The 18,776-nt window shown below is 39.7% G+C and overlaps 1 protein-coding gene across 1 annotated transcript in view; it reads right to left on the reverse strand.

Annotated features, from left to right (window-relative positions):
* Positions 1–4,003: 4,003 nt before the first annotated feature.
* The window catches only part of LOC140633121 (solute carrier family 25 member 3-like), a 35,436-nt gene continuing 20,663 nt past the window's right edge, over positions 4,004–18,776 (reverse strand). The window contains exons 3-5 of the mRNA XM_072825146.1: positions 8,159–8,242; positions 5,254–5,264; positions 4,004–4,855 (exon numbers count right to left, since the gene is read on the reverse strand). Of these exons, the coding sequence (XP_072681247.1) occupies positions 4,201–4,855; positions 5,254–5,264; positions 8,159–8,242 (750 nt within the window). The 3' untranslated portion in view covers positions 4,004–4,200. The remainder of the gene's footprint in view (positions 4,856–5,253; positions 5,265–8,158; positions 8,243–18,776) is intronic.

Consider the following 18,776-nt stretch of genomic DNA (forward strand, 5'->3'; position numbering starts at 1 on the left):
TCAAATTACACTGAAAAATGTTCACACCTTGTAATCCTAACTCCAAAGGCAGAATTTTACAAGTTCAAAGCTATTTTAAGATATTGTAATAGCTATGTACGGTGACAGATGGTAGCTCCACCTGTGGTGAACCCAGCATAATGTATAAACTTGTCAAGTCACTATGTTGAACACCTGAAACTAATGAAACTGTGTCAACCAGATGCCAAAAAAAAAAGCCATTTTAACAACTGGCCAAGTTGGATAACTCCATTGCAATTAGCTATATCATTTGGTTCTAATGGCATTAACCATTACATATACATTAACCTATTACACATCTTAGATTTTCATGAGTTTGTTTAATATAATTTCCAGAAATTAAGTCACAGTCCTCTGCAGACTCTCTGTGCTTCAAAAACTATATGTATCTGTGGGAAAACATTTGCTGTGCTAACAATGTTTCATTTGCTGGATTAAACAAGCAAGTTACCAATAAGTCATTTTTAACTTTTAAAATTCCAGTATTGTTAATGTCCAGTGTTCTATTCGTTGCAGGTGTACAATATAGTGATTCAACAATTCTACATATTACCCAGTGCTCACATCATGCTAAATGTACTCTTAATTTCCGTTGTCTATTTCACTTGTCCCTCCCGCTCCCCTGTGGCAACCAGCAGTTTGTGCTCTATAGTGAAGAGTCTGGTTTTTTGTTTGTCTCCCTTTTTCTTTACGCATTTGTTTTGTTTTGTAAATACCACTATAGTATTTGTCTTTCTCTGACTGACTTAATTTCACTTAGCATTATACTGTCTAGACCCATCCGTGTTGTTGTAAATGGCAAGATTTCATTCTTTTTTTATGGCTGAGTAATACTCTATACACCTATTGTTGGACACCTGGATTGCCTTCATACCTTAGCTATTGTTGACAATGCTGCAATAAACACAGGGTTGCTTATATCTTTTCAAATTAGTGCTTCTGCTTTCTTTGGGTAAATACCCAGTAGTGGAATTGCTGGATCCTATGGTAACTCTATTTTTAATTTTCTGAGGATCCTCCATACTGTTTTCCACAATGAATGCACTCACTTCCATTCCTACCAATAGTGCACAGTCCACATCCTCGCTGACACTTCTTGTTTCTTGTGTTTTTTATTCGGGCCATTCTGACAGGTGTGAGGTGCTATCTCATTGTGGTTTTGACTTGCATTTCCCTGATGATATAAGTTGTTTTTATATTAATTTTGGGATGCAATAGCCATCATGGAAAACAAAAATACAGCTACTTCACAGCAATAACCTATTAGTGCAATATAATAGATTAACTTTACAAGAGAAGAAAAATATGAAAAATGTAGATCTAGTGACATTCCATACCTTTGCAATGGGCCAAAGCTATCATTTCATGGGCTCAAAATTGTGGTCCACCTGGGTCACTGAGTGGACTATTGTCAGCACCAGGAGTTTTGTTACTAAGAGCCACTTAAAATGGGTTCTTCTATAGCAGCCTTCAGAGAGAAGCTCTGTCTAGAAGGCATTGGTGGGGCTCATGTCTGAAAGCACAGAGTCGGAGTCTTTCTTTACTTAAAAAAAATAAGACTTTATAGAGTTGATATTTAGAGGGCACCTAGGTGACTCATTTGGTTAAATGGACAACTCTTGATTTTGGCTTAGGTCATGATCTCAGGGTCATGGGATGGAGCCTCGCATCTGCGCTCAGGAGGTAGTGTGCCTAAAGATTCTTTCTCTCCCTCTCAGTCTGCCCCTCCCCACCCTGCTCCCAGGCTTGTGCTCTCTCTATTTCTCTCTCTTTAAAATAAATAAATATTTATTTAAATTGTTGCTATTTGGTTTAGCATGGATTTCTTTGCATTAATTTGGATTTTTAAAATAGTGCACTAAAATGTATTATTATTTATTTGATTACTGAGTTTTTGTGAATCCCCCTCCATTTATGCCTGAGACAAGTGCCTCACTTTCTCACTCCGGACTCAGCACTGGTTGCATTTGCTCTTTCTACAATTTGCATCATTATCCAAAGGGGGATCCTGGGAATATTCCTAGATCCCTCATTCTGAACCATCTCTCACATCTAAACAATTTTCAAACTTCATAGATTCTACTCTCCCTCTCTCTCATTGCTCTTCTGTTCTGCATTCCCACAGTCCTGTTTTATGTCTCCTCTCTTCCCTCCAAGATGACTGCAAAAGCATCTTAACTAGTTTATCCTAACTAGCCTACCTGTCTTCCTCTGAATCACTGCCAGTAATATCTTTCTAGAAGGCAAATGTGTTCACATCACTCTCCTGCTTCAAAGAGGGACGCCTGGGTAGCTCGGCAGTTGGGCATCTGCCTTTGGCTCAGGATGTGATCCTGGGGACCGGGATCAAGTCCCACATCAGGCTCCTTTCGGATACCCTGCTTCTCCCTCTTCCTGTGTCTCTACCTCTCTCTGTCTCTCATGAATAAATAAATAATTTTTTTTAAATTAAGCCTTCAAAGATTTCCTCCAGCTTTCAGAACATCCTGAGCTCATTTGCAGACCTTCATAGACTGGCCCCTGCCTTGTTCTGCAGCTCATTTCCTGCCCTAGACTACAAACACTCCCCATTGCATCGTGCTGCTGCATGTCACCTGGCATACTGTTTGTACATACTGCTCCTTGTCTCTGGAATGCCCTTACCAACTCTTTATCCAGCTGACTCCCTATGTTTTGAAACTCACCTGAAGAATATTTCCTCTGTGCCTGGGTGGCTTAGTCAGGTAAGTGTCTGCCTGTGGCTCAGGCCATGATCCTGAGGTCCTGGGATTGAGCCCTGCATGGGGCTCCCTGCTCAGTGGGAAGCCTGCTTCTCCCTCTCCCTCTGCCTCTGCTGTTCCCCCTGCTTGTGCTCTCTTTCTCTTGCTCACTCTCTCTCACTCAAATAAATAAATAAAATCTTAAAAAAAGAGAGAGTATTTCCTCTGGAAAGAATTGGCTGCCAACGTCATTGAATTTATTTACCTAGTTTCTGCATTTCCAAAGTACTTCATATGTCCATTTACCATGTCTTTCATCATGTTATGCTGAATTCATTGATGTACTTGCTGTAATTAGACTGTTAGGTCCTTATGAACAGAAATCATGACTTTCTATCTTTGTTTCCCATCTACTAGCAGAGTGCTGGGTACTCAGTAAATATCTGTTTGAGTAAAAGAATGATATAAAAGACATAATAATGTATGGTATACAGTAGTTACTCAAAGTATTGGTCTTCCTTTTTCTTTTTTTGTTTTTGTGCTCAACTACCCTAATAATAAGTTTAGAGTTATCATTCTCAATTACCAGGTACTTTCAAGAACTGACACTGAAGTAAAGAATCTCAAGGCCTTTGTTGATGCTATCACAATGGGTTGAAGGCTTTGTTTGAAGGTATTCAACTTAACTGAACAAACTGGGTAATGCAGTGTGCTGGTCCCTGCAAGCTAAAGGTTGGATAAAAAATTATTGCAGATCTCAAAGAGTTTTCAATCAAATATAACCAAGTATGACAAATACTCACTTTATGCTACTATAAAGCATACTGCAGCAAAGTACCACAGGGTGCCATCCAGAAACTATGGGAGTCACATAACCCGTACTTGTAGAATCAGCGGAGTGAGATGCTGGGGAAGAGCACACCACACGGAGGGCACAGACATGCAGGCGGGAAGCCACCGAACATTTGGAAGCAGAAAGCAGGCCCAATGGGGGTACATATAAGAGTGGAAGGAGCAAAACCTACAAAAGTGGTTGGGAATATATTGCAGAGGGTCTGGGGTCTGAGGGTTTTTTTTTTTTTTTTCAGAGTCCACTTTATTGAGTGCTGTAGCATTTACACAGGTCAAGGGAGGCAGGCGATGGGCCATGGCTAAATAGACCCCCTCTCCAGGGTTTCTGCTTGAGCGGGATGAGGACTAGTTGGTTCAGGATGGTACAAGCCACCCCTTCTCCTCCCCCAGGAGAGGCCCCCTCCCTCCCACAGAGCTACAGCAGCCTGGGCTTTTTTTTTTTTTTTTTCCATTAATAGTTGGGTTTATTTCACCAGTGGGTTTGAAACTCTTGCCTTAGGCAAGAATACTACAGTAATTATACCAGAAATAGACAATTTCCTACACTGTCAAATATATAAAAGTTCCTCTTGCACTTTTCTCAACACTGATCAACAAGCAGATGCAGTCCACATTTGCTTTGATCAATCTACTGAGTTAACCCAAGCTTCTTCTTCAGAGACTCTGGCATTTCAGGTGGAGGTGGGCGAGGGAGCCTGAAGTAGACCTTCACAGAGTCATAGATGAACCACTGTAGTGCAGTCAGAGTGCCAATCATGATGATATGGGCAAAGAGTCCCTTCCATACACCTTTAAATCCGAGTCTCTGAAGGACTTGAGAAGCACTGCTACCTTTCTCTTTATTCAACACCAATACCACAGAATCAGCAGGATGAGAAACAACTGCACAGAAGACTCCAGCTATATAACCTGCTACAAATGTTACAACCAGTTGCTCTGCCTTTGAACATTCACTTCTGGGCTTGGGAACCACAAACTTATATAATGCTTCAACAGTACGTTCAAAGCAGGCAAATTTCATCATGGTGTATGGTATCTGTCTCATCCAGAGAGGAGCAACCCCCTTGTAGAATGCTTTTAAGCCTTCTTCCTTATACATTTTGGGAGCTGCATCCCTCAAGATGTTGGCATAACCTGGTTGGGTTTGAATTCTAACCTTAGCAGCTTCCATAGGAGCCAGGGCAATGTCAGCAAAGAATTCAGCACTGGCAGAGGCAGCCAAATACAGTGATGTGCGCCAGAGATAGGCATTCTCCTCTCCATGTGAGGAATCTGTGCTTGACCTAAGGCAACAAGAAACCACAGAAGGTTTTTGAGCAAGGGAGTGTGATAACCAAAGATTTCCCTAAGACAGGTTGCTCTGGTGGTAGTACTATCATGGATGTTTACTATCTAAAAGGGGTCAAGCCATTGCAAATTACTTCAAAAAAAATCTTACAAATACACTGAAAACTGTTCCTCTCATCGAAAGACTAAGTTAATGTGAGAGCTCACACTTTTTTTAAAAAAGGAACTATATACTATACTAAAAGCTTTTAAATTTAGGAATATTTCTTGGGCAACATATGAGTTTTCTTGAGTTAGAAGGAAAGGTTGATGGAAAACTGTTGCCTCTTGTCTACCGAGCTGGTGACTTTCCATTCCTCCTACCCAGGAACAGTCTGGGGTCTAGAGGCCTTACCAGTCATCCACCTAAATCCAACAGTCAACACAGAAACTGGCTAGAATTTGCCTCTCCTTTTCCACTTCTACCAAGATCCTAAATGTGGCAATCTCTGTGAAGAGACATGAAGGTGAATCCATTCCTAGAACCCAGAGTCACCGTTTCTGTAGAGCGTGATGTGTTCAAAGTAAAGCACCAGTGGTGTGCACAAACTATTTGAAAATACATGCATGTGGGCTTCACCTTAGGAAAATCTGATGTAGAAATCTGTTTGTAGAAATCTGAAGACATAGTTAAATAAAGATGTGATTCTTCATCCTTGTTTACCTTTGCATTTAAGACAATTAGATAAATATACAGCTTTTCGAGAACAAATGAGAATGAAAAACTTGGTTTTTCTTTACTTCAGCTGTCTTAAAAATCTCAGGTTACAAAGGATCAGGTGACACAAGGATAAGGAGACACAACAGTAAAAGGAAGAGGGAAAACTGGTCAGAAGCTTTTGAATTATTATTACTCCCAGGAAAAGAACTTCTGGAGCAACAGAGAAGCAGTGTTCAATGATTCTCAAACACCGCTGTAAGTTAGAATCATGAAGAAGTTCTGTGAGGGGCACTTGGCGGGCTCAGTCAGTAGAGGGTGCGACTCTTGGTCTCAACGTTGTGGGTTCGGGCCCCATATTGGGTATAAAGATTGTTTAAAAATAAAATCTTAAAAAAAAAAAAGAAGTTCTGATGAAGATTCCTAACTCTGGGAAGCGAACTGGGGGTGGTGAAAGGGGAGGAGGGCGGGGGATTGGGGTGACTGGGTGGCGGGCACTGAGGGGTCACTTGACGGGATGAGCACTGGGTGTTGTTCTGTATGTTGGCAAATTGAACACCAATAAAAAATAAATTTATTATTAAAAAAAATAAGTTCTGTAAAAAGTGAGTGTTCCTGGGCCCCATCTCTGGAGATTGTTTCCATAGATCTTGTGGAGTGGAGGAGAGGAACCAGTTATCTGCATTAAACACACGCACGTTGTTTTGATACCAACATAGTATGGGAACTGCTAAAAAAAAAAAAAAACAAAAAAAACCCCACTCATCTCCATGTTTCCCAAATCTCTAAGCACGCAGCTGTCTTTTTATATTTGTCTTAATAAAAATATTTGTCTTTTTATATTTGTAGTATTTTCTAATGGGAGTGCTTGCTTCAAACCCTTTATGATTAGAGTAAAATCCTTCCAGATGGTTGAAACTCCAAAATCTTCACATTCTTTCCAGTTTTATAATGGGCTGACATAGGCTCATGGAAAATTAAGAGAATAGAAATGAAAATGGAAATAGAAATGCCATTAGGAAGATGTGTCAGTCTAGATGCACTGAGCAGCAGATGCCAAGATGGGATGAAATGTGTAAGGTTTTTATTAAGGAAAATGATGTTGTACGGGAAAGTGGGGAGGGGGCTTAGGAAATCTTAGGATCACTCACTCACCAGACACACAAATCTGACCCTAAGCAAAGAAGAGAGAGAGAAAGTTTCAAAGAGGCATCTTACACCACTATATAGTGCAAGGAAGCTTCTACAGAGCTGTCAAGGAGTCCTCAAGGCAAAATAGACCTAAGTTTTTTTTAAAAGGATTTAGATTTTATTTATAGATTCTTCCTGCCTGTGTGATACACAAAATCTTCCTAGACAAAGACCTTGAGAAATTAGTGGCTTTGAAGTTAATTATATTTCCTAAAGAAAATTTCCAACTAACACTGAGATCTTGCAGTATTTTTTTAATTAATAATTAAAACCTCACCCCTGGAGAAGGGAGAATAATCATCATTCCATTAGAGATGCTATACCATTCATTCATTACATTAACAGAGCAAACAAGATTCTAGAAATGGCTCCTTAAATACACAGTGTTGTGATGTTAAGCGCTTTCCACTCTTCTGGCTATCTAATATCTAGATATTCCTGGATATGTCACGGTCTTTGGTTCTCAGATAAATTGAAAAAAGACAGGTAGCATCAATAACAATAATTACTGGTAGCAGTTCCACGGAGTAGATCTGTCTTGTTTCAATTGTTCCATGAGCACCCAGCAACATACTAGGATCTGCCTAAACACTGCCATTTTATAGCTTCTTTTCCTTATATGTCCTCTATTTATCCTCACTGACATGGTGCTTAATGTTTCAGTGTGACGTTTCCAAAGCACTCTATAAAGTGGCTAAATATAACTTGTGTCTAAGAGGAAGGCTTCCCCATAGTAGTCTCTACAACCAGCCCCCACTTTGTGGTTCCAACGTGCATGAATTTCGGTTACCATGGTTTAGGTAAGTAACACCAGTTCTCCAGCAACATAATTCAAATTGCAGTTACCATACTTTATAGTGTGGAGCAATTGCATGCAGTGACTACTACCAGGTGTTCAGTCCACAGATCTCTATGCACGTAGCAGATGTGTGATACAACTGGTGGTCATGACACCACTTTGCTCCGAGTCTATCAGTTATCAGTCCTTGCACATCTGTTGTTCAGTTCTTGCACAAACAGCAAAGTATGGAGTTGTGTAATCCTTTCGTCTCCCAGCAATCAAACTCATATGTCATTTTACAAAAATGGGCAACAGAGGGGTGCCCGGGTGGCTCAGTCAGTAAGACCATCGACTCTTAATTTCACCTCAGGGTGGTGATCTCAGGGTCATGAGACTGAGGCCTGTGTGGGGCTCCACCCTCAGCGGAGAGTCTGCTTGAGATTCTCTCCCTCTCCCTCTGCCCTCTCCCTCCCAGCACACTGCACATTCTTTATCTCTGTGTCTCAAATAAATAAATCCTTTAAAAAAAAATGAGTACTAGAAGGAATTGGCCAACAAAGACGAAAGTGTAACAAAGAAGCAATAAGTGATAAAGCTAAAAGTGAAACTTGGATTGAGCACATGAGTTACAGAAGAAGAGCTAGCAGCAGGAATGGTGACTGTGTTCTCACGGATGCCTCCAGAGATACAGCCAGAGGACTTCAGTGAAGACAACTAAATGGGGAAAGAGGTCGCGATGAAAAAGATAAAGAGGTCCCAGAGGAAGTGAGGCTAGCAAAAAATTCACAGTAAAGGAATTCATAGAGGCGCTACACCACATTAAAAGCACAAAGCATAAAATGTTGCATATTGATTCTAGCTTAGGGATGTGGCAGTTCACCCAGGCTTGCAAGTTCATGACAAGAAGGCAAACACTATCTAAATTATTCTTGATAAATTTTCATAAAGAAATAAAACACTTTAATCTTTAATATTTCTCATGTGCTAAATGTTAGTTTTACTATTCTTAAATTTGTGTATATTTATTTATTTTTTAAGCAGGCTCTGTGCCCAGTGTGGGGCTTGGCCTCACAACCCTGAGATAGAGAGTTGCAGGTTCTACCCACTGAGCCAGCCAGTGCCCCAGTTTTACTGTTTTTTTGTTTGTTTGTTTGCTATACACATTTTTTTGAAGATTTTATTTATTTATTTGACAGAGAGAGAGCACCAGCAGAGGGAAAGGCAGAGGGAGACAGAGAGGCCAACTCCCCACTGAGCAGGGAGCCCTATGTGTGATGCTCTATCAGAGGACTCTGGGATCATGACTTGAGCCAAAGGCAGAGCTTAATCAACTGAGCCACCCAGGCACCCCCACCCGATATACATTTAAAGTGTCAAAATATCAAGTAACAAAAATCACAGAATCTTGTATTCCATTAACGGTTTTCTCTAGTACTAAAACACACTACTTCATTCTATCAATTGCAAACTGTTATTTATTAAGTTTTTATTCAAAGAAGCAACTGTTTAAAAATGTTTCTTGAGAGCAAAATACATCGCAAACCATGTTTGACAGAAAACCACAACTGTTTATAGACCCTCAGAAAAGTCGCACTTGAATATGTTTACCACACACACCATTGTAAGAGTTACTGCATTATACCAAATTTCCAACTGCTTTTTCTCTAGTAAAGTTTAACATTTATGTTGAATACCGCAAATCTGATGCAACCAGGAAGATATTTTTTTTTTCTTTTTTAGAGAGCGAGAGAGCACATGCATGTGTGTGTGGCGGGGGTGCGGGGGGAGGGAGGGACTAGGAGGGAGGGACAGAGGGAGAGGGAGAGAGCATCTCAGGCTGACTCCCCACAGTACAGAGCCCCATGTGGGGCTGAATCTCATGACCCTGAGATCATGATCCCAGTGGAAACCAGGGGTCAGTCATCTAACCTACTGAGCCACCCAGGCAACCAGGAGGATAGTTTCTTAATCAACTAGTTTGGAAGTAGCAACCTTCAAATTTCTGCTCTTTGCTCCATATATTTTCTGTCTTCTGCTGTACCTCCTCTGGAACCCAACTTCCCAAATTCCATTTCTAGCCATGGGTACTCACCGGACCAACATTACTATACCAGCTGTACTGAGGACACCACTGTACTAGTGAGAGGTACATATCTTTTACATGTGCATACAGATAAACAAATGAATGAATGAATGAAGCTATGAGAAGTTTTTTTTATGATAGAGAATATCCACCTTATTTTTTTTTAAGATTTTATTTATTTATTCATTAGACACACAGAGAGAGGCAGAGAAATAGGCAGAGGGAGAAACAGGCTCCATGGAGGGAGCCCGATGCGGGACTTGATCCCAGGACTCCAGCATCACGACCTGAGCCAAAGGCAGATGCTCAACTGCTGAGCCACCCAGGCGTCCCAAACTATGAGAAGTTGATTAAGGATTGTGCTTCTGGACTTCAGGATGGGTGAATTAAAGAGTAAATCTTGAGGCTGAAGGTTGGAGGAAGGTGATCAAAAGGTAAGAAAAGGTGAAAGTTATGAGACAAACAAGCACTGGGGACGGAGTGTACGCCATGATAGTGTAGCTAATACTGCTGTGTGACATGTAGGAAAGTTCTTAAGAGAGGTGATCCGAAGAATTCCATCACAAAGAGAAATTTTTCCCCCTTTATTCTCTTTATCTTTCTAAAAAGAAATTTTATTATATCTATAGAAGATGGATGCTAGCTGAACCTATTATGGTAATCACTTCACAGTATATGTAAACTGAACCATCATGCTGTATGCCTTAAACCTATAAAGTGATATACCAATTATTTCTCAATAAAACTTGAAAAAAAATAAAGAGAAAAGCTTCCCGCTGGGCATGACCCTTGTGCTGTCAAAGCAGCCAATCCTTGGCCAGGATGGAATTCCCATGAGGCATCTGGGACAGTGGCCCTGGGGTAAAACCAGAAAGGGGTGCCAGGAATGAGTCAAAGGGAAAACTGAGAATTTGTCTTTCCCAGTCCCTCCTCTAAAGCATGGAATTTTGAATGATATTCAGCAAGGTATGTTACCCAGGGTTGCCAGGGTGTGTGTGGCCATGAAAATGTGTAACCATGTCTATGTCACTGCCCTGATCTCCCACCATGGACATCACCCACTCCTAGAAAGTGCCCCAAATCTTCCCTTCCTCCTACTTCCCACGCAGCTTCATACTCTTCTCTGTTCTGGAGGCAGACTGAGAAGTTAACACTTTCAAGGGAATAGTTGGTTACATTTCCATGGCTTGGCAAACTAGAAGAATGGTAATTCTATATACAGAAGTTCCTCTTCTTACAAAGAGATAAATAAAGCCATTTCTTAAGCAGTCCTAAGTGACAACGCACCACTGACTAGTGGCTGGGACAGGGCATAAGTGACATGTTTTCCCCATCAGTCATCTTTATTGGTTTCTAAGATGATTGAAGAGCTGCTGAAACATGGGACATTTGGAGAGACTGCTGGGAAGGGGAGTGAGGAATGTGGGCTGTGGCTTGAAGAGGAGTGAAAGATAAGACCACCAGAGGCTAAAATGTGCTCCTTCAAATTCACACAGGAAGCCTCAACCCTCCTACCTTGGAATGTGACTGCATTGGAGATAGGGTCTCTAAAGAGGTGATTAAGTTCAAGCGAGGCCATTAGAGTGGTCTCTTAATACAATTTGACTGGTATCCTTATAAGAAGAGAACACTTGGACCCAGAGAGAGACACCAGGCCTGTGCACAACCAGAGCGAAGACCATGTGAAGATACATGGAGAAAGTGGCCATCTGCAAGCCAAGGAGAGAGGCCTTAGAAGAAACCAGTTCATTAATCTAGAGCTTCTAATCTCCAGATCATGATAAAATAAATTTCTGTTGTTTAACCCACCCAGTCTATGGTATGTTGTTACAACAGCCCTAGCAAGCTAATACAGGTAGGATGGCGCTATTAGAGGCTTGGTAGACCCTAATTAAAATTAAGATGTACCTGACAATTTTTTTTTAAGGGAATTGCTGTCAAGGTCCCCTCCCAAAAAGGAAAGTCTGAGAGGAATTGTCACAGCCAATGGAAGCCTAAGGAATATAATAATTAGCTGTAAGGTAGTATTTAGACGAGATCCTAGAAAGAAAAAAAGATATTAGGTAGAAACTAAGAAGATCTAAAAAGAAAGAAGAAAGAAAGAAAGAAAGAAAGAAAGAAAGAAAGAAAGAAAGAAAGAAGAAGAAAGGAAGGAAGGAAGGAAGGAAGGAAGGAAGGAAGGAAGGAAGGAAGAAAAAAAGAAAGAAAGAAAGAAAGAAAGAAAGAAAGAAAGAAAGAAAGAAAGAAAGAAAGAAACTAAGAAGATCTGAATAAAGTGTGGAATTTAGTTAGTAATAATGTATCAATATTGGTTTGTTAATTATAACCAATACACTATAGAAATGATAGACATTAGTAATAGGGGAAAATGGGGGATGGGAGCAGGATACACAAAAATACTTTGTATTAGCTTCACAATTTTTCTGTAAACCTAAAATTTTGAAGTTTAATTTTTGAAAAAGAATGGGAAGAAATATATAAAATTCTAAGATACTATAATGACAGAAATCTCCATGGTTACCTAGAGGTGGGGATGGAGAGAGCAAATCACCTGCAAAGGAGCAGTTGGGGGGGGGGAGGGGGGGAAGAAACCCTTGTGGTGGAGGTTACAGGATTGCCCACAATGACCAAAATTCATCAAACATTTTAAAAGTGTGAATGTCATTGTATGTAAATGATACCTTCATAAAAGAGGTAATGGGAAGATGTTGAAAGTCTCTTAAGTTGTTGTGTAAGTAGTTTTGGAAAATCATTTTAGCAGCAGGGTAGAGAATGGTTTGGAGATGAGATCAGCACAGAGACAATTGCAGAAGTCCAGGCAAGAACAGGCCAGAGTTTGAACAAAGAGCTAGTGGGTTGACAGGGGTGATTTCAAACTACACTGGAGAAAGACAATGACAATTTAAATAGCTAGTGCTCACACCCATCATCTCTTTTAATTCCTCCAGTCTCTGAGAAGGAGAGGATATTATCCTTGCTTACAGAGAAGAATTGAGTTGGACAAGTTAAGAAAACTCTAAGAGGGGTGCCTGGGTGGTTCTATTGGTTAAGCATCTGCCTTCAGCTCAGGTTATGATCTCAGGGACCTGGGATTGAATCCCACATCAAGTTCTTGCTTAGTGGGAAGCCTGCTTCTCCCTCTACCTCTACCCTCCCTCCCCTTTAACCCTGCCCCCTGCCTCATGCACTCTCTCACTCTCTCTTAAATAAGTACAATCAAAGAAAGAAAGAAAGAAAGAAAGAAAGAAAGAAAGAAAGAAAGAAAGAAAGAAACCATAGGAGCCTGGAGAGATGTCACAAATGAGCTACTGGTGGGTACCCTTCTCTTCCTGTTAGAATTCATTCCAATTGGTTTTCATAATAACCATAGAAGTTATTTTGTTTTTAAAGATTTATTTATTCATGAGAGAGAGAGAGAAAGAGAGAGAGAGAACATAGGAGTAGAGGGAGAGAATCTTCAAGCAAACCCCCTGCTGAGCACAGAACCCAGCACGGGGCTCAATCTCATGCATGACCCGTGAGATGATGACCTGAACAGAAACCAAGAGGTGGAAGCCCCACCGACAAAGCCTCCCAGGCACCCTGAAGTTATTTTTTTTTAATAGATGCCACTGTAAGAATGAAACATCTCAAGGGAAGTGGAGTTTATTTTCATTCACATGTGTTGACAAATAAAATGTGTCTGTGCACACACATGATTGAGGTGACCACATATTATATGGGATGCTTCCTTATCTAAGCATTTGTTTTAAAGCCTGCATCCCACATTAAAAGGTGAAATGTATGTGCTATTTACTATGGTTACTGACAAGTTTAGGAATCAACAAACAACCATTGATTAAACGTGCTGGGTACTACCTAATGTGGCAGACATTTTACATGTTATCTCATTAAACCCTCTCAATAGCCCAAAGGGTAAGAATCAGTCTCATTAGACAGATGAGTAAATTGCAGAGCTTCAGTGACTTACTTGCTCAAGATTCTGCAGCAAGGAAGTGGCTACACCCCATAGGAATTTGAAACCAGAGGTACATGGTCTTGCAAACGTGGGCTTTTCCCAGTGATTAAGAGTAGGGAACCACAAAGAACCACGTGTGTACCTGGAAAAACCATTAAGCCCTTTGCTTTTGCTACCCTTTCCCTTTCGTCACTGCCCCCTCCACACACACACACACACACACACACACACACACACACACACTAAAAAGAAAGAAAGAAAGAAAGAAGAAAGAAAGAAAGAAAGAAAGAAAGAAAGAAAGCCCCACATACATACTATTTTCAGCCTCCCACCAGATAATAATTATAATTTTACAGAATTTCTTTTAACTAATGAGTTATAAACCAGCAGGCTACCAACTGAATCTGATCCTCCGACATGTTTTATTTAGCAAATAATTTTTTAAAAATTGAATTTTTACACAGTCTCCACCAGACCCTATGGTCCAAGATCTGGCTGTTTTGTTCATTTATGTTACCAACCTAGTCCCTTGCAAACATCCCTAGAGAGGTTAAATTAAAACTGAAGCCCAGTGAAAATGCTAGTATCCCTGGCAGAGGCTAATACTTCCAACTGTCTAAAGTAGTTTGTACCTCATTGTGACTAAGTTTAAAAGCTCTCCTAAGGAGAGATTTTGAGATGGAAAGCTAGAGCATCTAAGTAAGGAAAGCAGAGGAGATATTGGGAGCTGGAAGAGTGGGAAATCAGGGGTTTTCCATATTTTTCCCATAATCCTCTATCCACCCCTCAAAGCTTTCCTTTGTCCATTTGCTTAACCTCAAGTAGGAATCCCTAACCAATGATATCCTGCTAGTTAGCGTTCACTATTTTGGAAAATTAAATAACCATAAACATTACCCAGGGCAATAATGCCCTGTAGTAATCTGTAACTAAGAGGTCTAATGTTTCAGGCTTGCAAGAGCTCACTTCTTTTTATATCAAAATATGAAGAGTCTGAGCTTCCATTCTGTATGGAAGGCCAGTATTTTTATTAATAATAATTAACTTTTATTGAGTACAATATTGTATGCCAGGTACTTTGATTTCAAACAAGAACACATCTTGTTTATATATATCTGCATAAATAATCAATAATTTTCAAGGACAGAAGAAGCAAATCCATATTTAGGAAAGAGACATTATTCTGATGAAATAATAATTTTCAGGGTCATAACTCCCACAATGAAGACAAGTGTTGGAAATATTAGTGAGAACAGGATTGCTCCTCATTTTCTTTGATCTTTTTATTACAAAATAGCATCTTTAATAAAATGTCCATCAACCTATTTTTCTAAAAGTAGGAGAACAAGGGAATTGTCTACTCTCAGAGATGTTTAAATTTTCTCCTCTGACAACATGAAGCTAAATCTTTGAAATTATAAGTATTCCACAGTTTTAAAGACCCAGGGCCCAGATAATTAGGGTGAAGTTATCTGAGCTCCCCTCCTTGGATTGGTCTAGAATTAAGACCCTAGGTTTGAGAGGGGCATAAGCTCCATTTACACCTGGCTAAGCAAGTCTTTGAGGTTCTATCTTTTTCATTTTTCATAGTTTTAATAGGAAATTACTTTAAATATCAAAATTCTTGAGATATACAATTGAGAAATTCAGTTGCGATAACAGTGAAACTATTTTTAAAGCATAGTGTTGTAGGGCAGCCCGGGTGGCTTCAGACCAGGGCCTGATCCTGGAGACCTGGGATTGAGTCCCATGTCAGGCTCCCTGCATGGAGCCTGCTTCTCCCTCTGCCTGTGTCTCTGCCTCTCTCTCTCTCTCTCTCTCTGTGTGTGTGTCTCAAGAATAAATAAATAAAATCTTTAAAAAAATAAAATAAAGCATAGTGTTGTACTTAGGTTTGTACTGATATCTGCAATTTAATTGGAAACATACCAAAAAGAAGATGGAACAATGGAGAGATAGAGTAATGGATATGGTGGATACATGACAAAAAAAGTATAGTGAAATGTTAGTGAATGTAAAATCTAGATGATAGTTACACAGGTGTTTGCTACAAAATTTTGACTTTGCTCTAAGTTTAAAATTTTATTTGTATTTTTTAAAACTCTCTGTAAATTTAAAAACTAAAGGTGAAGGAATACACAAATAGGTCAATAGAATCCTTAACCATAGAAAGCCCAGAAACATACCTGTGAATGTATAGGAATGACAGTAGTAATATACAGCAGGGGGGAATAATTGATCATTTATACATAGTGCTGGGAAAAGAAGTTGTCCATAAAAAAAAATTTGATTTCTACCTCAGTAAATTCTATAGTCCAGTCCTTTATAGTGAACTAATCTAATTCTGCTTTTTCTCTCTATTGTAACCCCAGGGCCTGGTTCTTACAGGGTGGTCAACAAATATTTGTTGCATGCATAATATAGGAATGAAGACCTCAGACCTAGAAGATATACTGCAGGTTGTGGGATTCCTGTAAGCTGTGCTGAGCCTGGGGTTGGTAGCAGGAACCAGGGAGCTGAGTCTTGAGGCCTATTTGTCATAAGCTGGGCTAAAACACTATCATACTGACTCCTGATTGCAAAAAAGCAAGTTCAAGGATGAGTTCTGAGGTTGTCCTAGACTTCTTCAGTGGCTGATAGAGCTCCCTGCAAGACTTGCAAGAACAGGGTACTAGAAGATGGCGGAGTAGTAGGGCATCTCAACTCACCTGGTCCCACCAACTTCCCAAGATAACTTTCAAAACATCCTGAACACCTACAAATTCAACCTGATATTTAAAGAGAAAACAGCCAGGAAAGCTACAGAGAGAAGGGTTTTCACTTCTAGCAAGAATCTTCTAGGGTGAAATTTACTTAGGTTGTTGTTGATATCCTTGACTCAGCCTGTTCATGCAGCCACTCTGCCCTGAGAAAAATGACAAGAAGGAAGAATTCACCACAAAAGAAAGAAGCAGAAACAGTACTCTCTGCCACAGAGCTACACAATATGGATTACAATTTTATGACACAAAGCCAATTCAGAACCACAATTATAAAGCTACTGGTGGCTCTGAAAAAAAAAGCATAAAGGATTATAGAGGTTTCTTACTGTAGAATTTGGGTATAATCAGGCTGAAATTAAAAATCAATTAAATGAGATGCAATCCAAACTGGAGGTCCTAACGACTAGGGTTAAGGAGGTGTAAGAAAGACTGAGCAACATAGAAGACAAGTTGATGGCAAGGAAGGAAGCTGAGGAAAAAAGACAAAAACAATGAAGAGACCACGAGAAAAGGTTACGGGAAATGAATGGTAGCCTCAGAAGGAAAAATTTATGTATAATTGGGGTTCCAGAATATGCCAAGAGGGAGAGAGGGTCAGAAAGTATATTTGAACAAATCATAGCTGAGAATTTTCCTAATTTGGGGGGAGAAACAGGCATTCAGATCCAGGAGATAGAGAGGTCCCCCCCTCAAACCAATAAAAACCATTCAACACCTCGACATTTAATACTGAAACTTACAAATTTCAAAGATAAAAAGAAAATCCTTAAAGCAGCGAGAGACAAGAGATCCTTAACTTATACGGGGAGAAATATTAGATTAACAGCACACCTCTCCACAGAGACCTGCAGGCCAGAAAGGGCTGGCAGGATATAGTCAGGGTCCTCAATGAGAAGAACATGCACCCAAGAATACTTTATCCAGCAAGGCTCTCATTCAGAATAGAAGGAGAGATAAAGAGCTTCCAAGATGGCCAGAAACTGGAAAAATACGTGGCCAACAAAGCAACTCTGCAAGAAATATTAAGGGAGACCCTATAAAAGAAAGAGGAAGCCCAACAAAACAATCCACAAAAACAAGGACTGAATAGGTATTACAATGACACTAAATTCATATCTTTCAATATTTACTATGAATGTGAATGGGCTAAATGATCCCATCAAAAGACACAGGGTATCAGACTGGATAAAAAAGCAAGACTCATCTATTTTCTGTCTACAAGAGAGTCATTTTAGACCTAAAGACACCTCCAGCCTGAAAATGAAAGGGCAGAGAACCATTTACCCTTCAAATGGTCCTCAAAAGAAAGTTGGGGTGGCAATCCTCATATCAGATAAGTTAAAGTTTATCCCAAAGACTGTAGTAAGAGATGAAGAGGGACACTATATCATACTTAAAGGGTCTATCCAACAAGAGGACCTAACAATCATGAATATTTATGTCCTTAATGTGGGAGCTGTCAAGTATATCAATTATAACCAAAGTAAAGACATACTTAGATAATAATACACTAATAGTAGTAGACTTCAACATGGCCCTTTCTGCAAATGACAGATATCCTAACACAACATTACCAAAGAAACAAGGGCTTTAAATTATGCACTGGACCAGATGGACTTCACAGATATATACAGAACTTTGCATCTGAACGCAACTGAATCCACATTCTTCTCAAGTGCACATGGACAAATCCGATCTCAGATGATACCAAAAGATTAGGGTTGTCCCCTGCATATTTTTAAACCACAATGCTTTGAAACTAGAAGTTAATCACAAGAAGAAATTTGGAAGAAACTCAAACACGTGGAGGGTAAAGAACATCCTACTAAAAGATGAATGGGTCAACCAGGAAATTACAGGTGAATTAAAAAGATTCATGGAAACTAGTGAAAACGAAGATACAACCATTTAAAATCTTTGGGATAAAAAAAGAAATCTTTGGGATACAGCAAAAGCAGTCCTGAGAGGGAAATATATCGCAATACAAGCATCCCTCAAAAAATTGGAAAAACCTCAAATACACAAGCTAACCTCGCACCTAAAGGAAATGGAGACAGAACAGCAAATAAAACCTGCACCAAGCAGAAGAAGAGAGCTAATAAAGATTTGAGCAGAACTCAATAAAATAGAAACCAGAAGAACTGTAGAACAGATCAACAAAACCAGGAGTTGGTTCTTTGAAAGAATTAATACGAAAGATAAACCATTAGCCAGCTTTATTAAAAAGACAAAAGACTCAAATTAATAAAATCATGAATGAAAGAGGAGGATCACAACCAATACAAAGGTAACACACATGATATTAAAAACATATTATGAATAGCTATACGCCAATATTTGGCAAGCTAGAAGAAATGGATGCATTTCTGGAAAACCACAAATCACCAAAACTGGAACAGGAAGAAATAGAAAACCTTAACAGGTCAACAACCAGCGAGGAAATTG

This window comes from Canis lupus, chromosome 5 (assembly GCF_048164855.1).
Source record: "Canis lupus baileyi chromosome 5, mCanLup2.hap1, whole genome shotgun sequence".
NCBI lineage: Eukaryota > Metazoa > Chordata > Mammalia > Carnivora > Canidae > Canis > Canis lupus.